Source organism: Populus nigra, chromosome 3 (genome assembly GCF_951802175.1).
Source record: "Populus nigra chromosome 3, ddPopNigr1.1, whole genome shotgun sequence".
Taxonomy (NCBI): domain Eukaryota; kingdom Viridiplantae; phylum Streptophyta; class Magnoliopsida; order Malpighiales; family Salicaceae; genus Populus; species Populus nigra.
Genome location: NC_084854.1, coordinates 21,022,880 through 21,046,088, shown reverse-complemented (window position 1 = coordinate 21,046,088; position 23,209 = coordinate 21,022,880). Strand labels below are relative to the sequence as shown.

Here is a 23,209-nt window from a genome sequence, read left to right as displayed (position 1 = left end):
TATTATAAACAATTATTTATTTTGTTACTATTTTTAAAGTTCATGAAATTCTCATGTTTTTTACCATGTACCAAAGTAGACGGTGAAAACCTCCAAATCCAAGTATCCTTAATTAAACCGTTTCTTGATTTAAAATTATGATAATTCTGATAGCTAAAGATTTAAAAATAAAAAATGAGTTTTCAAAAAACAAGCAAAATACAAATAATATAAACATTAAATAATCACAAAAATTAAATAATTTAACGATCAAAAATACAAAAACTATGCAAACAAGTTTAAAAATTAAATCAACGGCGTGACCTAGGTTACACTATTAACTTTAAAATAAATGTATCTAGCAACCTTAAAAATTTAGAACTCATAAAACTAGATATACAAATTAAATAAAAAATATATATTAAATTATTTAATTTGAAGGAATATATTACATACATGAATATATAAAATAATTTTTTCTCTTGACTAAAGTATTTTTTTTATAAAAACCGAACTTAAAATCTAAATTTAAAGAAAAAAAAAGCTTAAAATAGAGTTAAAATTAGAAGAGAAAACATTGAAAGTTGAGGTAAAGAGTTTCTTTTCCTAGGTGAGATAAATTTTTTTATAGGGTTTTTAGAGTTTTTGAAGATTAATTTTTTATTTATTTATAATTTATTTTAATTATATCAATATTTTACGTTAAAGAACTTTTATTAAAAAATAAGTTAAAAAGTTTTAATCCTGAATTCCATTTTTAATTTGACTTTCAAGCGTGTTTTAAAACAAATTTCCAACAAAAATTTTTATACAAGCTTGGACCTTACCATGCATGATACCAGAATTCGGTGAGCTTTCAACGTTGACTCATGGAAACCAAAATGGGAAAATGTGATTTTCAAATTAAGAACTTGTCATATATACTACAATCAGCTAATGCTATTTTACGAAATTTAGCACAGGATAGTTTCTTCTGCGGCAATTGACACATTCCATTATTGCTTGTTTTACAGGAGCATTTACACACACCAGTTTTTACTGCAGCAACACGCGATTGCGATACTCTCCGAGGGCCCAAATAGGGAAGATGTTTCTGTAGGCAGAGTAACTAATCATACAGTTCATGTTGAAGACTCCCATGATTTCCTACAAGACATAGCTAGAGTCAGCATATGCTAGTTCCATTAATGATAATGAAACAATGGGGCACTAAAACCAGAAGATTTACTTGCTGTGGGAACTCTCCAGTTTCCATTGCTGAATTAATCAACAACTTGGCTGCACGATGCAACGGGCTCGGATCTCTTTCGGCCTGGTACAGCACAAGGTAACAACAATGAATGTTAACATTAAACTTCACCATGATTTTCCTTCTATACGGTTATTTTCTGATTAAAGAGATGATCTCAAACCATGTTCTTCACCTGTCCAGCTTCAATAAGAGCCAGCATCGCCCATGCAGTGTTTACAAGATGTGATTTACCACCACCTAAATTTGTGTACACCTATGTATTCACACATAAAAGGGAAGTTATGACAGAAAATAAGTTAAGAAACCATTAGATCTTCATTGTTTAGTACCGAGGGATCGATGGATGGCAACTTAAGACCTTAATTTCAATTGTGCTTTATTTTACTTGGAATCAAATTCACTTCTTAACAAGAGAGAAGATAAAATAAAAATAGAGTGCTTGCACAATGGAAGAATTTTGAGCACATAATGTTAAAAAGGAGCTACCTTATCTTGACTTGAAAGATAGCTCTCACCCCAACCACCTGAAACAAGCTGTTTCGATAGCAAGAATTCACAGGCTATCCGAATACTGTTGCTGTTTTGATAGGTCCTTCCACCAGCTACAAGCCCCTTTATTCCAAACCATGTTCCATACGTGAAGCAGACTCCCCAAGATCCATACCTGTGTGAAGCACACTACTTTAGAATCATTGCCTGGACCCCTTTTTTCTATTTTGTTTTACAGAGTTTCAAAGTTTTTACAGCTTCCTGTGGTTCTAGGCCTCAGCCTGAAAACAAGTTATTTATGCAGAAGGAACTTTCAGCAGAAAACATACCATGAACCATCAGGTTGTTGTGTGCGCTCAATGAAGTCAATTGCCTTCTCCATACATGCTTCTATTTCTTTCTTTCGATGTCCTGGGTAAGATTTCTTGAAGGATTTGAGTCCTTGAATTACTGCAGAAGTGCATTCCACATACCTAAACATATATATATATATATATATATATATATATATATAGCCGAGAGCCATAGTAAGGTCACCAAGACATTCACAGTCGTACCCTACTAACTGTAACAGAGAGAATATTCTAAGTAAGAACAACGAGAATCTATTATCTTACTGATAGTCAATCATGATGTTTCCAAATGTCTCAGCTGGATTGAGCATCTGCAATTTAAGAAAAGTGCGCTAAAACTTTTATAGAATATTCACAATTCAGCCATTGTAAACGAAATGGAAGAGAAAGATCAATGCTTTACCTCTAACCATGCGTATGATCTTGTCAGCTCGTACGATGCAAAACCTCCATTATTATTCTGAAATGTCAATGTACATTGATAAGGTTTATAATATGCAGATTTAATTGCTTGATAAAATAAGAGAACTCTTCAGCAAATATCCCTGTCAAAAAAATCAAACACTCATCTTTTATTTAGCGTGTTTGGTGATAAAGCGCAGATATTTTTGTAAAAATGCGCTTAGATTTAGAAAGACATCAGTCCAAGAACACTATGAAATTCAGTTTCAGACGGATTAACAAACAGATATCCAAGATTTCCCCGCCTCTCTATATGTGGGGTGAGATCTCATTTGTGTTGGTAAGAATCCCTGCAACCTAAGATAATTGTACGTGTATGGGTGGTTCATGCTTGGATATGTAAATGTATATATCTATATTATATATATTAAGCCTAAAAGTGATACCTGCAGAGATAAAATCACGTTAACAGCATCATAGAACCCATCTGCTGGTATCGCTTCTCCCACCATATCTGGTGGCAACCGAGATAATAAGATTCCTGCCTGCAAACCATTTTGTTCATAAATATTAGCATTCTAGGTAGGTAAAGATCATATATATAATGTTGGATCACCAATTGTTAGAAGAAAAAAAGTGCAGAGACTTGTTCTGGACAGTAATGCTGAATTGCAAAACTAAAGAATAAGAAGAGATTAATTATACTCTTGAAATTAATTTTTGATGATTTCTAATTTGTGTTCTTAGGTCCTATTTCTTTTTCTTAAGTTGTTTTAGGATTTTAACAGGAAATGTAATCTTGCTTTATGGATCAACTCAAAATATTACTTGCCTTTAAGCCCTCTGCAGTACAATCGGATACTGGCCAACCGTTGTCGGGGGTGGAGAACGGCCATGCTCCCTTAGAAATGTGCCGATACCAATCGTTAAAATCATCAGAGCTGTTTGTCCTCACCTTCACACCAAGATGGATTTAAATTAAAGAAATCCAATGTTAAGCAGCAACTGCGATTTGCTTGGTTATACATATTGACACAAGAATCTTGGATCGGTGGTACCTGTGTGTTTTTCATGAAATTGTGTGCTTTCTTAAGCATTGGAGCAAATTCATCAGCAAAACTGGTAGCAAGGATTGCTTGAACAGCAAATGAAACATCCCACAATTGAGAACCATTATAGCCCTGTTAACAAGATTTGACACCCAAGTTAGTATCTCATATTTCTCAAGAATGACAAGGTTTCGTGAATACAGTGAAGCAGAGAACATAGCATATCCAGTCAACTCGGCCTTGTAAAATATCAAAATATTATCAATATCATTTATAAAATGATAGAATTATTATAGTGAAATCAACCCTCAACGGGAAAATTGAACGAAGAATTTGACAAAAAAGTGTTAATCAAAAATTCAAAACATGCACAGTTGTTTTTCAAAGTGCTTTTTATTTAGAAATGTATTAAACAATATTTTTTTTTATTTTTAAAAATTATTTTTAAATATCAAAATAATTTAAAAACACCAAGAAATATTAATTTAAAAAAAATAAAAAAAATTTAATTTTTTTTCAAAAACACTTTTGAAACAAAAAAATAAACAGGACAGACTATATAGCACACCTTGAAACTAGAACATGTTCGGGCCCAAAATGAGCTCAATCATGAGAACTAAAATTGTAAAAAAAGAAAGCAAGTGATCTTTATCGTTTGAGTTCACATAAAAAGCTGAACAATTCAAAACATTATGTTCACTAGTTAGCTGTGTGAATCTAATAGTTTTTACTAGGAAAAGTTCAAAGTTAAAAGCTACCTTGTTTAATACAAAGATTTTTTATTGCTACTCTTTTTTTTTATTCTACTTTATATTTTATTTTGATCGTATAATTTTTATTCATGCAGGAGATTATTGAAAAAATAGAAAGTTGTCTTTTAAAAAACAGTTGTGATGGTGTTTCTTTTACATATTAATTTATAGGGCAGAGCATTTTCGGTTCAATTCGGTTTTGGATCAAAATAAATAATCAAATCAAATTTATTTTTTTTTTAACCGAACCAAAAATCGGTTCAAATCGATCAGTTTCAGTTCAATTCAATTTTTTTCCCTTCTATACAGGTCGATTCGGTTCGCTAGCTTGGAAATCTAGGAAATGATGCAGTTTCTTCATAAGCAACTCCTAGGTTTCAAAACAGGGGTTTGCTTTTAACAACTCAATCCTTATCAAGAAGACCTGTTTCGGTGCTTGTGAGCGTCTTTTCATGGGAAACAGATACAATGCTATAAATTGAGTTCCTTAACACATCAGCTAGCCATGGCACAAGCTTTTACATGTAAAGGATTGCCTCGTTTTTTTTTGTTGTCGCACCATCTCTTCTTGTTGTGCTTGGAGTATTCCATTTAATAACTAACTAACCCCATCAACTTTTGAGGTTACAAGCTTGTCTTCTTCCTCATAAAAGTTTCAATAGCAACTGAAAAAGCTTCCTATAAGTGAGTCATAACTCGTTCGAGTTGAAAATTTAGCGTGTTCGAGTTCGACGAAAAAAAAGAAAAAGTTGAGGAGGAGTCTGCGAGATTCATCAAGTAGGTGTTTGTGTATGCATACTAGTTTAGATCCAGAGAAGAAGAGATGCAGAGAGCAAAGGGAGAGGCAGCGGCTGTTTTTGTTTTTAGAGAATGCTACTTTAGGTTTAGGGTTAGAAAAAACATCCTATTTATACTTGTTTTTTTAAAGTATTGGTCTGGTTGAACCGGTTCGGTTCGGTTCGGTTCAATCGGTTTCAGACTTTGAAAATCAAAACCGAACCGGAATTTTTTTGTGATTTTTTAATCAGTTAATTCAAATTTTTTTTCGATTTGGTTTTTTTGATTATTTGTTTTTGTTTTCTCAATTTAATTGATTTTTTTCTCACCCCTCTTAATTTATATGTGAGGTATGTTCTATATAAACAAGATCATTAGAGCAAAGTTCAGTAACAACACGTATCGTTTAGCCACATTCTAAATATTAACCTAAAACATTATATTTATATATTCAAATTGAACGTTGATATTAAGGTACCTGCATTTTCATGCCATCCTCTGCTACCCACAAATAATCTTTAATTCTGGCAAGGTGGCACTTGTATGCTTCTGAATTTGGATCCTCCACCCAACAGCAAAGCATGTTTAATACCTGCTCTCCATTGACAACAAGTTGTGCGAACAGTCTCAAACTTTTAAAATCTCAACATTAGCATCAAAAGTCATGTTTCTTCTTTCTTTCTCTATCAGTCATGCTAAATTGAGATTACACAAGAATAACAAATGCATTAGCGTGCATGTCACTGCTTACTGAATCCATCTGTATCTGCACCTTCTTGCGGGTCTTAAATTGCTTATAACACGACGAGAATGATGAGAAATTACTGGTTCTTTCTATCAAAAACAAGAAGCACCATTAGCATACCTTGTTTACAGGTCCAAGGCAAACATATTGAGTCGTTTCATCCTCATAATGGACACGTTGCATTACAGAGTCTAGAGCCCTTTGTCTAAGCTTAGAGAATGGCCATCTTGTAAGCAGAGGCTCCACAGCCTTGTGAATGCAAGCCCATACAATGTCTTGCAATAGGGGATGGGGGTAGTACAAGTCTTCCTACGAGACAGTGCTGTGATGTTAGCGAATATGAAAACAAAACAGTGCAAAATCGATTTTCTTGATGCTTCAAAGATTATACCTTGGCACAGAGATTCCTGGTCTGGTCCCAATCAATCTGGTGATAGGGAATGGTATAAATCTCTCTTCTAATCGATAGAACAAGGGAGGTAGTCGAACACACGAACTTCTTTCCATATAAATATGACATGGGGAGATATACCATCCGAGAGTGACACCATAACCTTCCTGCAATTTCATTTCTATCATCTTATTTCATGCATAAATAGGTTTTTCTCAAAGTTATTAAATTGAAGCAGGAAAAACCAGCTCAAGGCGCAAGCCATGAGTTGGGTAAATAACATGAGTTAAGGTGATCATTTAAAATGATATCTTTTAAAAAAAATTTAAATAAAATAAAATGATATTATTTTAAAAAAAGTTAAATTGGGTTTTTCAGTGGTGAGGTCGTATTATCATTTACTTTTTAATGAAAAAATAAAATAAAATAAAATAAAATGGCATATTTATTTTTTTATTTTTTACTGAAAAATAAATTTATCCAATCCGATCAAATAGGTAGCATGAAGAATTAATGAGTGAATGTGTTATATATGGACGCAATATGCCATGGTGGGTGTTTAGAATAGCCTATTTAATTAGCTCGTATTTTAATAATTAAAAGAAATCTTATATTGGTGATAATTTTTGTACACAAAGCATAAAAAGGGAACCTGGGTGTGCCGGAAAAAGGTAAGGAAGAAGCCATAACTCCGGCAGTAATGGATTGTTCCCACTCCATTCATATACTCCAAGCACCTGCAGATTTTATTTATTCAGGCATGTTAACACACGACAAGGTGATAAATATATATAATCCTTGCTAATCAAAGAGAAGAACTGCATGGAATTCTTACTGAAAGCCACATCTTTCCCCATGATGGAATGTGAGTAGCTCCGCCATGGTCAAGAACCCATTTCCTAGCTTTCTCCATACTACCATCCCCGCCATCCATTTCCTCCCCAAGCAATCTGAGGGTGACATAAGAGAGAACTGTGCAAAACATTGTGCTTGAACCTTCTATATGCAATCCCCACCCTCCATCCACGTTCTGTCCTCAATTATCAACGAATTAAGATCAAATACAACTACTATTTATTAAATTATCTATATTTAATATGTATTGATATTTTAAAATTCATAAAAATACGAAACATATACTTAATTTCAAGAAACCATATGATCAGACATGTCCATCTTTCAACAGAAAAAAATACACTAATATTACTACGTATTTATACCTAGTTCTATACTTAACAATATTTTCATTTAATTCTTCATAATTGATGGACCAATTCACATGCTTAATAACAATAAGAATGAAATCAAGTTCATTAATTATTTATTAAATTATCAATCATTGTATTGTATCAGTTAGCTAGAAGTGAATAATAATAGTCATTGTTTTATTATATATAAATACTATATATGATACTAATTAAAGCAGAATAATAATAATAAGAAGAAGAAGAAGACGAAGAGATAGCGATGCATACCTGATGGTTATAGAGATAACGACACATCTCTTGTCGATGCTGATTATGCAGAATTGTATTCAAGGCACCCGTCACGTATAAACATATCACCTGTACACATACATACATGGGTTTTAATATATATATATATATATATATATACACGGATGTTATAGCGAGTTTCAATAAATTATTACTAGTTAATTATTAATTAGGTCTTGTTATTATACTTGAAAGGAACATACTCAGTCAGTTTTTTATTTATTTATTATATATATGTTCAATTAACATCTTTCAGCCTAATAATGTTAATTTTGTTCTAATTAAAAAAAGTACCGTCGTTGTTGTTTAAGTTTACTTAATGATTTCCAAATATTAATTTAGTTTTCTCTTGTCCCTAAAAAATGTTTCAAGTTGCTAAGTGATTGTTTGTTTGTGTTGCAATATGCTTTTTGCTTTGAAAAGCATCAAATTGATATCTTTTTTAGTTTTTTAAAAAGATTTAAGTCAAATACAGAAAAAAATCTATATAAATCTTATTGTAATATATTTTTATTAAAAAAATACTTTTAAAAAGCACATTACATCACAATACCAAACACACATTCAAAATATTTCAAGTTGGCTCAGTGATTGTTTATTTGTGTTGCAATATGCTTTTCGCTTTGAAAAGCATCAAATTGATATCTTTTTTAGTTTTTTAAAAAGATTTAAGTCAAATACAGAAAAAAATCTATATAAATTGTAATATATTTTTATTAAAAAAATACTTTTAAAAAGCACATTACATCACAATACCAAACACACATTCAAAATGTTTCAAGTTGGCTCAGTGATTGTTTGTTTGTGTTGCAATATGCTTTTCGCTTGAAAAGCATCAAATTGATATCTTTTTTAGGTTTTTTAAAAAGATTTATGTCAAATATAGGAAAAAAAATCTATATAAGCTTTATTTTAATATATTTTTATTAAAAAATACTTTTAAAAAGCACATTACATCACAATACCAAACACACATTTAAAATATTTCAAGTTGGTTGAGTGGTTGTTTGTTTGTGTTGCAATATGCTTTTCACTTGAAAAGCATCAAATTAATATCTTTTTTAGATTTTTTAAAAAGATTTATGTCAAATACAGAAAAAAAAATCTATATAAATTTTATTTTAATATATTTTTATTAAAAAATACTTTTAAAATGCACATTACATCACAATACCAAACACACATTCAAAATGTTTCAAGTTGGCTTAGTGATTGTTTGTTTGTGTTGCAATATGCTTTTCATTTGAAAAGCATCAAATTGATATTTTTTAAAATTTTTAAAAAAAATTTATGCCAAATACAAAAAAAAATCTATATAAACTTTATTCTAATATATTTTTTTATTAAAAAAATACTTTTTAAAAATACATTACATCACAATATCAAACACACAATCTATTTATACCGCAATTCAAGACAAGATTGATAAAAAAAAGTTTTTTTTATATAAATAAGCCGGTAATATGAATTAAGCATGGCAAACATGAAAAAATACTAATTAATTTTTTTTTCAAAACGAAAAAGACAAATTTATAATTTTGTTTGTTAAACTAATTAGGATTTAAAAATTTTAAATCCCAAAGAGATCGCCCATGCAATAATATTTGTGAAGGGCTGGGGAGAGAGGAAAAAGTTTAATGTAACAACCAAGGAAATGAAGACAAGAACAGTGCAAGCTTTGTTTTATTCATAATAATTATTAGACGTTCACGGGTCGTCTCCCTTGCAAGACAAAGCCGGAACAAAAGCATAACATCATATCAACCATAAATTTTTTTTTAATATAATTATTCAACCAATTTATATACACTTTAACTAATCATAATAATTTTAAAATTAACTACTATATAATATAAAATTTGTGAAACTCAAATTAATAATTTCTAAAAAATAAATCTATAACTTAACCAAATAAATTATAATCCTTGAGATTAAACATAAAACACTATGTGTTAAAAGGATGTAGAGACATTAATATATTAATCAGTATTAAAATAGAAAATTATACTATTTCATATTTCAACTAGATGTTAATTATCTATGTTTGGTATTAATTAAGTCTCCATCAGCAGGGAGATTACAATGGAATTAAAGTTAAAAAAGTGATTTACTTTTGAGCATGCTAGCTGGTGCAATCAGCATTAAACACTCTAACCACCCACTAAGTTGATGAAATGAAATCGTAATTATTTATTGCAAAATCATTTATTTCAATTTACCTAATATGATAAATATCTTCTCTGTTAATTCATTAGCTGAACTAGGAAGAAAGATTAGTTAATATTGCTTATTCTATTTATGTTCGAGTTTATATTTTGCGAGAAAAGAAAAAAAAAACATTTTTACAGAGATGAGTGGATGTTGAAGAAGAACCTACCAAGCCTGGTAGAAGAAACATAGGGCCACCATAATCACCAGGCCAGAATCCATCCTCGGCCTGTAGAGTTGAATAGAATCTCAAGCTTCTTCTCAATGTGCTATCCACCACTTCCTTTGTGATTTCTTCTTCACTTCTTACTTTCGCCATAGGCAGCTTCATCTCACATGGATTTTCCCTCGCAAACTTTCACAAATGCATTTTGGTGTCCATACCAGGATTAATAAGAGTGAAACAAAAGAAATACTTCAACATGAGACCAGCTTGTGCGCGTAGCATTGTAAAAGAAGCTGAAAACAAGGTAATTGAGCATCCAGTGGATACAAAATCTAATCGTATTTAATTAATTAGCTGAATATATGTCACCTGAAATCTCATCAGAAGATCAGAACTGTGTTTCGTTAGGAAACGGTTTTTCGTAAACTCGTTTCGATAATTTTCAACTTGAGCTCGCTCTTCTGGAGTTCCAAGATGAGGATCAAACTCCCAAAATTGTCTACCAACATGATTATTCACACTTTTAAGCCATGGATCATTGCCTTCCGAAAGCTTGAGTTTCCACATTCTTCTTCGAGCTCAAAACCCCTCCAAACAACCTGCATGTGTACCGATACGAACCTTTAATAGATATTTTCCAGCTCTCTCTCTCAAATTGCGAGAGAATAAAAGAAAACAGTTATAGTTCTCTATATTTTTCAAGGGGAATGTAATGGAATGATTCAATTATGTATTTCTGATGCATAGTATGATAAATGAGGTTTTTCAAGAAAAGAAAACGAAGTTGAATGATTCAATCGTGGCCACAGGAGTGCATATGTGCGAATTGTGATGATGATATTGTGCAAATAACTGTACCTGTGCTCTGTGTTCTGAGTGATGAAAAACTATCGAGAGAACAGGATTGTAGCTGTAGCCGGCAGGAGAAAATTAAGAAATTGCAAGAGCTATTCTTTGGTATGTACCGAAGGTAGCAGGTTCATCGAGTTCTTAAATAAATGTAAAGAAAGCAGCACATTACGAAAGTGTCCATGCAATTATTCAGACTCATTTCTTGCTATCAGAATTTAGAGGAGTATTTGGGCCCAGGTTAGTGGAGAAATCAAGTACCAAAGACAAGGCTTTAACCAGAAAAACCAAATCATCGGAGGAATGTAATGGATCATACGGGCCCAAGTGGTTTGCCAAGTGCAAGCAAGGATATCGAAAATGGGCGTAGGCCCAATAATAAATTTCAGCACAGTCCACCTGGCAAGCCCGTTTCCATATTCCAGCCCGTCTCCCGCATCCGGAAGAGTAGTTTCTCATCTGACCCAGCAGCTAATAATTCTCCGGCGTGTATGGAAGCTCGGGAAAGTACTATGATGGATGCTATAGGAGCTGATTTGGGAGATGGAAAACGTCTAATGGAGCTCAAGTAGATCAGTAACAATCTCCAGCTAGCCCGCCCTCCAGATATCGGTATGGCCAGTGACCGGTTGGAAGTAGAAACAGCAGATATTGGCGGTGAGTGAAAAAGCCGGGTATACCAGTGGAGCAGATGGTGACGCCAGTATGGGTGATGTGGAAAAGAGGGCGAGCTAGTGGATTGCTGCCTGTTATTTTTCTTTATTTCTCACGATGACTGGAATTGTAGAGGAGCCAATAGCAATGAATTTTTCTCAGCCATGCATAATTTTAGAAGAATTGTATAGGTTTAACATCTTGACTATTGTTGAGCCTAGGGTCTCAAGTAAAGGATCAGATACAGTTATATAACAGCTGAAGTTTGATTCTAGTTTTAGAGTCGAAGCTCAGGGTAGATACCGTTGATATAAAGACCTTACTGGGAAGGCAATTGCCAGTGATGGGAGTGGGGAGCCCTGGCTCTGTACGGTGGGGTTTATGTCCATCCTAGTAAGAGAGAATGCTTTGAGCAACTCAGAACCCTACCCCATTCAGTCTCCTCTCCTCGGAGTGTCATGGGAGATTTCATTGAGATCCTCGATCTCAAAGTCTGAGAAAATTGATATTGGTGTTCCTGTGGATATTAGACGATGCATTCGGTTTGGAAGATGGGTTCAGTATTGTGGTTGATGGATTTATGCAGGAGCTTGGGGTCGAAATTCACATGGAAAGGTCGGATCGAGAGAGGATATGGAAGAGAGTTGAATTTGGGTTTCTGAGCTGGTTTTTGAGTTATTTGCATAGTGCTGTATATTGTATTTTTTTAGTGCTTTGAATTCGAGTTGAAAATAAAATGTTTTGGCAAAAAAAACCATGACTTTTAATGAACTTCTGATCACTTAAACTATGTCGGCAAATGTTATATTTTTAAAAAAATAATGGATGGATGACGTGTTTCTTATCTTTTAATATAAAATAATAAGCTTCTTTTGTTTTCTTTGCTTGTTTTTGTTTTTTTATGTTTCCATACATCTTACACGATTGAAAAATAATGTTATTTATTAATGACTTTCTTTTTCACTCCTTTGTTTTTATTCATTATTATTAGAATGATAATTTTTAATTTGATTTGATTTTTATTAAAAAAATAATTAAATTAAATTTTTTATAAAAATCAAAATTAATTTAAACCGATCTATTTCAATTCAGTTTAATTTTTAAAATAAAAACTAATTTAAACTAATTTAATTCTAAATCTTTTTTAATTTAATTTGAATTCTATAATTTAGCTCAATTTTTTTTTTAATTTGGCTTAGTTTTCTTATAATCAAATGCTTAACATGCAACCACCCGTTTTCTCTCTCCTCCGGCGTCCTTCCAGCACACAAAAAAGGTATATACTTTTTCTCTCATTTTCTTATGAACTTTTTCCCGAGAATCGAACAGAATCTCCAGCACTCTCACTTCCGTGTCTCACTTGCTTAGCTTATTATACAATCGTATCGCATTTTCTCTTCCGCTTCTGATTTCTGGAAGTAGAAATCAAACACTAATAATTGTTTGCGTCTTTGATAGAGATTGAAAATGTGGAGGTTAAAGATAGCAGCAGGAGGAAATCCATGGCTAAGAACAAATAATGATCATATTGGAAGACAGATTTGGGAATTCGATCCGAAACTAACTCCATCTCCCGAAGAGATCTCAGAGATCGAAAATGCGCGTCAGAACTTTACTAAAAATCGGTTTCAATTCAAGCATAGTGCAGATCTAATCATGCGCATGCAGGTAAATTAAATTTAAATAAACAATAAATAATAATAATTATTATTATTATTATAACGAGTGGCATTGTGGTAATATTGTTGTTGTGAAGTTTGAGAAGGAGAATCCGGTGTCGGAAGTGTTGCCGCAGGTGAAATTGAAGGAGAGTGAGAAAGTTACGGAGGAGGCGGTTACTACTACGTTGAAGAGAGGTTTGGATTATTATTCGAGTGTTCAAGCTCATGATGGACACTGGCCTGGTGATTATGGTGGTCCTATGTTTCTTATGCCAGGACTGGTAATCCATAATTTAATTTAATTTAATTTAACTTTTCTTAAAGAGTTTTGAGTTATTTATTTGTTTAATTGGTTTTATTTTTGTTTGTTAATTGACGGGTTATTAGGTGATTACTTTGTCAATTACTGGAGCACTACATGCAGTGTTATCAGATGAACATAAAAAGGAGATAATTCGGTACCTTTACAATCATCAGGCATGTGATTGTTTTTTAAAAAAACAAATTAGCATTATTAGAATTTAGTAAGATTTTTCAAAATTTTGAATGTGGAGATGTGTGGAATTTGCAGAACAGAGATGGGGGATGGGGTTTGCATATTGAGGGACCGAGTACGATGTTTGGTTCGGTCTTGAATTATGTTACTTTAAGGTTGCTTGGAGAAGGACCGAATGATGGAGAAGGTGCGATGGAGAAAGGCCGTGATTGGATTTTGAATCATGGTGGTGCGACTATGATAACATCATGGGGGAAAATGTGGCTTTCAGTTCAGTAATAAAACCCTGTTTCTAGTTGGTTTTGAGTTTTAGTTTTGTTTAGGGGTCTTCGTTTGATGTTTTAAGTATTGATTGATGGCAATAGGTACTTGGAGTGTTTGAGTGGTCTGGAAATAATCCAATGCCCCCTGAGATGTGGCTTCTTCCTTATTTGCTCCCAGTTCATCCAGGTTCTTGCCAGTTTACATGTCCTTTTTGTATTGATTTTCTATGTATTTCACAATATATAGATCTGAGTATCATGAAAGTGTGCTTTTATGCATGTTCATATGAGTGGAAATTGAAACAATAGTATTTCCCCTCTGCAGGAAGGATGTGGTGTCACTGCCGGATGGTCTATCTGCCTATGTCCTACTTATATGGGAAGAGGTTTGTTGGCCCAATCACACCAACAATTTTATCTTTGCGAAAGGAGCTGTTCACTGTCCCATATCATGAAATAGAATGGAATAAAGCGCGCACCCTATGTGCAAAGGTTGGTAAAATTGGTTTCTTAAAGTTTTAAAGTACTTAATTTACATTTTGATTTCTTACACCATTAACATCATCTGAAGATTTTTAGTGAATCTTTAGGACATGCCTCTGAGATGAGCAAACATCTTAATTGGTGTTTCTGTTTGACATATGGTAAAGCCTGTCATAAATATGCATAAGATGTGTGGTACAGGATACTGTGATTTATTAGTCAAATGAGATGAAAAATTTTACTAGTATACAAATATTATATGCAAATAATCCTTCCATCCATGACATGCTAAATCCCATGATGCTTTATCCTGGAAAAAATGCAACAAAAAGTGATTAATTTTGGTAGATGATGACATTATCAATACCAACTTTTTGTTCTGCTATGGTGCGACTCCAGGACTTGTAATGATTAATATAAGAGCTGTTATGCTCCTTATTTCTCCTGGATTTTTTTGGGGTGGAATTTCACCTTGTGTTGCTTAACATAGTTATCTTTTGCAGGAGGACTTATATTACCCTCACCCTCTGGTGCAAGATGTGCTTTGGGCATTGCTTGACAAGGCTGCTGAACCTGTTCTAATGCATTGGCCTGGAAAGAAGTTGAGAGAAAAGGCACTTTGTACTGCAATGGAACACATACACTATGAAGATGAAAATACTCGTTATCTTTGCATAGGACCTGTAAATAAGGTATACATTTCAATTCTGTTAATGCTTTCAAAAGTTGATACTTAATTTGAAATTGTGGAGGGACCTGTAAATACAGTATACATTTCAATTCTGTTTTTGTTTTCAAAAGTTGATGCTTCATATGAAATTGTGAAGGGAAAATGATCATTTAAAGTTAATATGTTCTATTCTTTTCAAGATCCACAACAAAATTGATCCATTTAGTGCTTGTTTAGATGTCTCTTTGAGCTGATTTTATTCACTTTTCTGTGATTCCTTTCATTTACTTAATTTGAAATTGTGGAGTGACCTGTATATGGCTTGTTTTGCTAGTATTTAGCAGTAGCTCCATGCGCATAGGGCAATGCCATCAGTAGGGGACAGTGGGTGTCTTTCTTTGCTTTTCTAACCTGTTTGTTTTTTTGATATACAGGTGTTAAATATGCTTTGTTGTTGGGTGGAAGACCCTAACTCAGAAGCATTCAAGTTGCATATTCCTAGAATACAAGATTACCTCTGGCTTGCTGAAGATGGAATGAAAATGCAGGTCATAATCCTAATTTCCACATTCTTTGTCTCAAGTTCTTTTTTTCTAGTCGGTGCTTTTGCAACCTGTGGGTGGGAGTTCAAAACGGGGAAAAGTCACCCACACAAGTTGTAGCTTGCAAAAATTTGCAATATAATGAGTTGGCTTTTTGACACGGACATAAACAACACAAGAAAGACAACAAGCACAAAGAAAGACAATTTTGCCTAAAACAGTCTCAACCACAAGAAACCTAATTCAAAATTTTATTACTCAATATTTTCTCTAATCAAAACTGAATATTACAGCTCTTCTAGGCTGCTTTCTTAGTTAAATAAGAAAAGAATCCTAAATTAACTGGAAAAATATAACAAATCTTGAATAGTAACTTCTAGGCTAAATTGGTGGGTCTTAACGACCTCAAATGGCTGCCAAAACCAAACCTAATAGGGAATATGGCCCCTAGAATCTCCTAGCAAAATTTCATATTGATCCAACTGTTGGATCGGGATTTAAGCTTGTTATCATAAGGTTGCGTGTTTGACCAACATCTCCTGTATTAGTCTTCTCATGTTGGAAAGATTTATCCTCGAGTTCGAGTTCAAAATATTTCTGCCTTGATCTTGTGTATGTCCAATTAAAGCTCTTCAACTCCTATTCTTTCTACGCTCAAGGTGTACAACAATTCTAGATATCAACTTCAATCTTTCATCAATAAGTATTGTATCAATATAATCTTTGAACAAATCTATCATATAATAGTAAATATGTAATCAAAGGGATTAACATACCCTAAATCAATAAAAAAAATTGTTGAGTACATTCCATGTTCTCTGTGCACTTAATCTCTAACTTATTAACAAGGATATCATCGATGACATTATCGCTTCCATTACTATAATTGTCTATGCTATTATTATCATTATAATCATTATTAAAATAACTATTATAAATTGAGGGAGAGTAACTATTCACATTTATCTCGACATAAATGGAATCACCAGAAGCCCTCCATTTTTTAAATCATTCAATCAATCGATAAACTCCTCTGCCTACACAAACTCGAAGAGTTTTTTTTTTTGAAACCTTATTTCTTCGTGATATTCATTCAAATCAAGAGACTGCCTTATCTGCCCTTGCCTCTAAAAGAGGACGGAGAGCAGGACGTTCTCATGTAGGAGTTGAGGAGGTTTCCCATCAAGAAAAAGACATTTAGGAACTGGTGATAGAAGAAATGCAGAAACAAATTACATAATGTACCCATTAGTTAGTGAAGGTGAGGAACCTAAGAAATCACGAAGAGAGTGATCACATATCCATGACCAACTTTTAAAACCCATTTAAAGTTATGGTTGTTCTAGCACATAGCACTAACCAAATCGTTGGGCTTTGATATCAATTAACGCTGATAGAAATAACACAAGAATGACAACAAGCACAAAAATATAAAATTTTGCCGAAAAGAATCTCAACCATGAAAACCCTAATTTGAATTTTTATTACTTAATATTTATCTTATCAAAATTGAATATTAAAGCTCTTTTAGGTTGCTTATATACTAGGAAAAACGTTTTAAACAATGCTGGAAAAATAATAAAAGAGTTCTAAACTAAATAAGAAAAAGAATCCTAAATCAATTGGGAAAATATAGCAAATTCCAAATGGTAACTTCTAGGCCAAATTTGGGAGTTTTAATGACCTTAAATGACTATAAAAATCAGACCCTATAAAAAAAAGTTATTAAACTCGGCCTAGCACATGACTCGACCCAGGCTAGGGTTACGAGTTGGGTGGGTTGACCCAGGTCAATCAAAACGACATTTCAATTTTTTTTCTTTTAAAAAAGTTAAAGTGGCGTCGTTTTGGATCAACTTCGTGTTGACCTTTTTTTGCAACCTAGCTTGGGCCAGTGGTTGGGACGACCGGGTCCCAGGCTGGGTTTAATATGCAATAGGAAACATAGCCTCCGGAACCTTCCAGTAAAATGTCATCCCAATTCAACCATCGGATCAAAATTTATGTTTGTTACCAAAAGGATGTGTGTTTGACCAAAATATCTGGCATCACTTTTTAACACATTTTGTTTGCTGTCCTTGCAATGTGTGGGTGCTATGTCATCAAAAACTCGTGAGGTTCCATGGGCAATAGCTTTGGGTTCTTATGTTTTGTTATATTGTGTGTTATGAGGCTGAAATTACCAGCTACAGTAGACATGATAATTTTGTTCCAGGGTTACAATGGAAGTCAATTGTGGGACACTGCTTTTGCTGTTCAAGCAATTATTTCAACTAATCTTGTTGAGGAATACAGTCCAACTTTAAAAAAAGCACATGCATTCGTTAAAAATTCACAGGTGTGGTTTTTTCTTAATTTATTGGTGTTTCTTGTGGGAGAGCTTTTATTATGTTGTCTCTTAACTAATCTAACTCCATCCTTGTTAATCCATCTTTCTTTGCTTTGAAGGTTTTGGAAGATTGCCCTGGAGATCTTCATTTCTGGTATCGCCATATTTCCAAAGGTGCATGGCCTTTCTCAACTGCAGATCATGGATGGCCCATCTCAGATTGCACAGCAGAGGGACTAAAAGTAATGGCTTGATCAAATTAAAAGTGCTCATTATGCTTGTTTTATTTTTGTAATATATCCAATCTTTCACAGGCTGCTCTCTTATTATCAAAAATTCCATCTGAGATTGTTGGGGAACCGTTAGTTGCAAACCGATTTTATGATGCAGTAAATGTCATCCTCTCATTACAGGTAATTGATGACTTTATGATCTTGGGAGTGAATGTATCTCGAAGTCTGCATTAATGGGACAACAGAGTTATTCATACTTTGTAACAAATATGCTGTGTGTGTGTTTAAACATGCCAAAAGATATAAAATTCCAATATTACAACTATACCAAGGGCCATCACATTGACTTTATGATCTGGAAGGAAGAATTTGGAAAGAGCCCTATCTTTTAGGATATTTATATGAAAGGATTGCCCTTTAGACTCAAACCAGCAACCGCAAGTTTTCTTGGCCAAGACTTTTAACCATTATTTTCTCTGTTTTTTTTTTTTTTTTTGTCCAATCCTTTTTTTATTATTAACATGGAATGTATTCAAAATATAATTTTTCTCAATGTTACATGATTATTACTAGTATTCTTCAGAAAGGGACTGGGAAAATTATTGAAGGAGATGTATCTCCTTTAATGAACTTTTGCTGATTTGAGGACTTAAAAAGTCTCCTGATTGATTAGCATGTGTTCTTTTTTTTTTAGGGTGGTGGCATACTGTCATAAATTGTTATGGAATTTCTTTTTTCTTTTTACTTGAATTTTGATACTATGCAGAAGAAAGTGGTTCTTGGATATGCAATTGCTATGACTGACTGTTGGGCACTTTGCAGGAGTAGGGATTAGGGAAACATCTACTGTTATGAAACAAAGTGACAGGCATTTGGAATTATTATTTTTTCAGAGATAGCTCTTAACAGCACTCTATTCAAGGGACAACTTTTTTTTATGCAACTGAATGCTCTTTTCCCGCTTTCTGTAGAATGGGGATGGTGGTTTTGCAACATATGAGCTCACGAGATCTTACAGCTGGTTAGAGGTAGTCACCTTGACAATTGCATTTATTGCTATTTCACAACTCTGTATTTAATGAAGATAATTTTGGCATGGGATTAGTACAAAGTATGTTCTTTTATAATCTCTACCCTCATGTCATGCTAAATGTTTTAATATACATACCATGATCACTAGGCCGTGTTTTCAAGCTTCTTATGCAGGTAGAGGTTGTTTTGATGCCTTTGTTATCCAAAGAGAAAATCTCCTGCCCATAAATTGGTTCATTTGAATTTGCTTACTATGTTTTCTCTATCATTTGTGGCTGATAATGAAAACCACGTTCATATGGGCGCATAATGTGAGCCCTTGCTAAACTAAATCCTAACAGAAATTTTTGGTGTTTCACCTCTGGCATAAAGCTCTCTGAATTTATGTTTGATGTCAATGATTACAAGTGAGCATGGGCAGTATTTGAGTCATCAGTTTGTAGATTCGCTGGAAGAAATCATCTGTTGCACAGTGCATGCTATACAGTGAATCACAACGCGGCCATTTTTTTTTCTTTGAACTAGAAATGAACTTCTTAACTCTAATCTATTGGATTATATATCTAATCGCTTCTCTTTTTTTTTCACATTGCCATTGTCAGTTGATCAACCCAGCTGAAACTTTTGGTGACATTGTTATTGATTACCCGTAAGATATCAGGAAGTTGAGTTAAATTGGCTGCGATATTTTTTGGTCCATTTCACGACTTCATTTAAATGCTAACTATGGAATTTCTATAGATATGTTGAATGTACTTCAGCTGCAATTCAAGCTTTGACATCGTTTAAGAAATTATATCCTGGACACCGGTCAGAAGAAATAGAAAGTTGTATCAGAAAGGCGACTATGTTCATTGAAAGTATCCAGGAGAAGGATGGCTCATGGTTTGTCCTCTTCCATTAAAAACCTGTCTTTGGAGGACTAATTGATTATGGAGTCATTAATATGCATCACTGCTTTCTTATTTTCTATCAATCACTTGTAAAGATAGCCCATTCAACAATTTCTTCAAGTGCCTAAGATACATAGTTTCATTAAATTCAACTGAAGAAATAAGTAGTCCTTTAATATCTATAATTGCTCAACAGGTATGGCTCATGGGGTGTTTGCTTCACCTATGGCATATGGTTTGGCATAAAGGGGCTGGTGGCTGCTGGAAAAAACTTCAATAATAGCTCTAGCATTCGTAAAGCCTGTGATTTTCTGCTGTCCAAACAGTGTTCTTCTGGTGGTTGGGGAGAGAGTTATCTTTCATGTCAAAACAAGGTTAGATGTTTTTACTGTCAAGTATTTGTTTCTTTTTCTCCCACCCCTGATGCACGTCATTTGTTATCATTAATGCTTCTCACGTTCTTATGTTATAATCATATTATTTTGTTCAATTCAAGATTTTTATTGCACATAGCTCTTGTTTCAATATTTTCTTTTGTACAGATATATTCAAATATTGAAGGGAACAGAGCTCATGTGGTAAATACAGCATGGGCTATGTTGTCTCTCATTGAAGCTGGGCAGGTATAGTGAATCTCACTGCTTTGACATTGAATAATAGCGAATCTTATTACCACTTCATTGATACATGGAGTGAAATATTACCTGAAGTTTTTAAAATTGACTGGTATCAAGCTAGAAGCCGTCAGGATTTGGAAGGGAAAAAAAAAAGGAATGCCATCTCTATTGTAATAATGTTGAAACACAATGACTTCATTCATAATCTAACTATACATGATCAATTATGTGGGGTATTTGATATCATAATAGCATACCATGGTATTCATTTGCTAGAAACTTCTATTTTTTCTTGCGCGCATGCAATTTTATTGGATATCCTATTAAATATGCAGGCTGAGAGAGAGCCAGAACCATTGCACCGTGCAGCAAGATATTTGATAAATTCCCAGATGGAAAATGGAGACTTTCCGCAGCAGGTTATTCTATACCTGCTATTTAAACACTTCTTTATCCTAATCATCATTGTGGCGGAGTTTGATTATTTACTTCATATGGTCATGTGCTTTTGCTCGTATCCCCTATCGTTGAAGGTCCTTGTTCTCCAATGCTATCCATATACTTGAAACTTTTTCTTTTCTTTTCCTCGTCGCAGGAAATCATGGGAGTTTTCAATAGGAATTGTATGATAACATATGCTGCCTACAGGGACATTTTCCCCATTTGGGCATTGGGAGAATACCGGTGTCGGGTGTTGCAGGCCAAGGCTTCATAGGAGTACCTTGCCCATTTCCTTCTATTGAAATCACGGTTCATCTTTGTTTTTGTTCGAAACAATACCATTTTCAATGTTTTGTAGCTCCTTGTTTGTTCTTTCAGGCTGTTTGCATCTTTCAGATATTATGAGGAACGAGCAATCAACCAAAACTTCTTCCAAAAACTGGGATGAAGAAAATAAAATCCATAAACTTCAAAAACCCATCTCATCCATCTCGTGTCTAATTCATGCATTTTGTCCTTTGTAATGCAATCCATCCATTCCGATTACATCCTCAGTAAAATATACTGCTGCTCTGATCTAAACTTCGCTGGTAAATAATGGTATGTCTTGTTGATTAAACTGTTGAATAGCTGATGGCTAGTTTGCTTTTCAATTGAAATTAAACTTCTCTCTGGACGATTTTAAGAGTGCCCTTTTCATATCAACCCGGTGACATGTAAAAACTCGAGACTTGACCCGGATTAGCTCAATGAAGAAACCTAGTTTTTTCTTACTTGTTTGAGGGCTTTTTTTTATTAAAAAAAGAAAAAAAAAAAGAGAGTTAAAATGTTTGGATCTGATCTGACCGGGACCTTGGACTGGGTGTGCCCTCGGTCAGGTCTCGTATTTATGCTTCACATCGATTTGGAGCGTTAAGACTGATAGCTTTTATGTTTTATCATGGTTTCAAGTTTCAACTCTCTAGCGTGTAGGTATTGCGGTGCACACCACATTCAGTTTTACCATCGGTAGCCGGTCACGGCCACCGAACCGTAACTAAAGTATCGGCGCTATGTGCGCGTTGCATCCAATTGATGTCAAAGAAAGAAAATGCATCAATTTGCAAATAATCAATTACATAATGAACACTTGAAACTAAATTCGTCTTCAAGTAGTTCGACACAGAAAGATTCATTAAAAATACTCCCTCCAGTCAAGGCATCATGTGCTTCAGACACGAAAGTCCAGGCTCAAGACCTTGCCAGGAAATCAAACCCCTCAATGTCGTGGGGTCAAGTGGAAGATTGATCTTGTCTTCCTAGTTTCCTTCATTTTGTTTATCATGCCAACCATCCATCGGCCCCGGAGATTGGCTGCCCCAAGACGACAGAAAATTTAAAAAAAAAACAATTTTCATATCCAATGGTACATACAATAACACAACAATGGCTGGTGAGAAGCCCTACTCATCACTATCATTACAGCCTTACGGTAGTAAATACCAAGTTAATTAATCTACCAACTTAAAAAGGCTGGCCCAATAAACGCCCATTGACTTCTAAATTGTTTCTTAAAAAATGAAACGTAAGCACTAAGCATCGAACATTCAAATGGTTTGTCTAGGTGAAGAGACTTTAAGGTGCTTCCTGCGATTATCAATATTTATGACATTAAAAAAAGACCATATCTAGTACGATCTGTAAGTGTTGGTAATGATAACTTCATCATCGTCAAATTTTTCGGTTTAGGGACAACCACCTCAATATGGTAGTATTATATGTGTGGTTAATATCACTTGTGAAGGCGTTTTCTGTGAAAGAATTTATTGAATTTAATAGGGTATAATTTATATTATTTTTTGATATATTATTTTAAGTAAAAAAGTTTTGAGCTTAAAATTTGTACAGAGTTATATTATTTTATGTTTATTTTTTATCAAATAAATAAAAATAGTAAAATTTAAATCCATCATCGCTTGGTTATCAAGGTTTTCATATCATATCAAAG

At 33.7% G+C, this 23,209-nt stretch overlaps 2 protein-coding genes across 3 annotated transcripts; one reads left to right on the top strand and one right to left on the bottom strand.

Annotated features, from left to right (window-relative positions):
* Window positions 1–861: 861 nt before the first annotated feature.
* Window positions 862–11,085, bottom strand: LOC133688438 (cycloartenol synthase-like). The gene is made up of 19 exons (XM_062107921.1): window positions 10,918–11,085; window positions 10,429–10,658; window positions 10,063–10,248; window positions 7,665–7,754; window positions 7,025–7,219; window positions 6,842–6,926; window positions 6,190–6,356; window positions 5,919–6,107; window positions 5,532–5,645; window positions 3,534–3,656; window positions 3,304–3,430; window positions 2,922–3,016; window positions 2,477–2,533; window positions 2,338–2,384; window positions 2,050–2,193; window positions 1,718–1,895; window positions 1,404–1,484; window positions 1,208–1,291; window positions 862–1,125 (listed from the first exon to the last, which is right to left on the bottom strand). The coding sequence occupies exons 2-19, from the start codon at window positions 10,624–10,626 to the stop codon at window positions 1,015–1,017; spliced, it is 2,271 nt and encodes a 756-aa protein (XP_061963905.1). The 5' UTR covers window positions 10,627–10,658; window positions 10,918–11,085; the 3' UTR covers window positions 862–1,014.
* Window positions 11,086–12,700: 1,615 nt separating this feature from the next.
* Window positions 12,701–21,702, top strand: LOC133688803 (cycloartenol synthase). 2 transcript variants are annotated; one of them, XM_062108417.1, is made up of 19 exons: window positions 12,701–12,838; window positions 13,021–13,230; window positions 13,319–13,504; window positions 13,611–13,700; window positions 13,795–13,989; window positions 14,085–14,169; window positions 14,308–14,474; window positions 14,969–15,157; window positions 15,570–15,683; window positions 17,893–18,015; window positions 18,126–18,248; window positions 18,321–18,419; window positions 19,211–19,267; window positions 19,874–19,920; window positions 20,013–20,156; window positions 20,361–20,538; window positions 20,707–20,787; window positions 21,117–21,200; window positions 21,377–21,702. In XM_062108417.1, exons 2-19 carry the CDS (start codon window positions 13,030–13,032, stop codon window positions 21,494–21,496), a joined length of 2,283 nt encoding a protein of 760 aa, XP_061964401.1. In that variant the 5' UTR covers window positions 12,701–12,838; window positions 13,021–13,029; the 3' UTR covers window positions 21,497–21,702. The 2 variants fall into 2 exon arrangements, with proteins under 2 accessions (XP_061964401.1, XP_061964402.1); XM_062108418.1 differs by lacking the exon at window positions 17,893–18,015.
* Window positions 21,703–23,209: the final 1,507 nt, after the last annotated feature.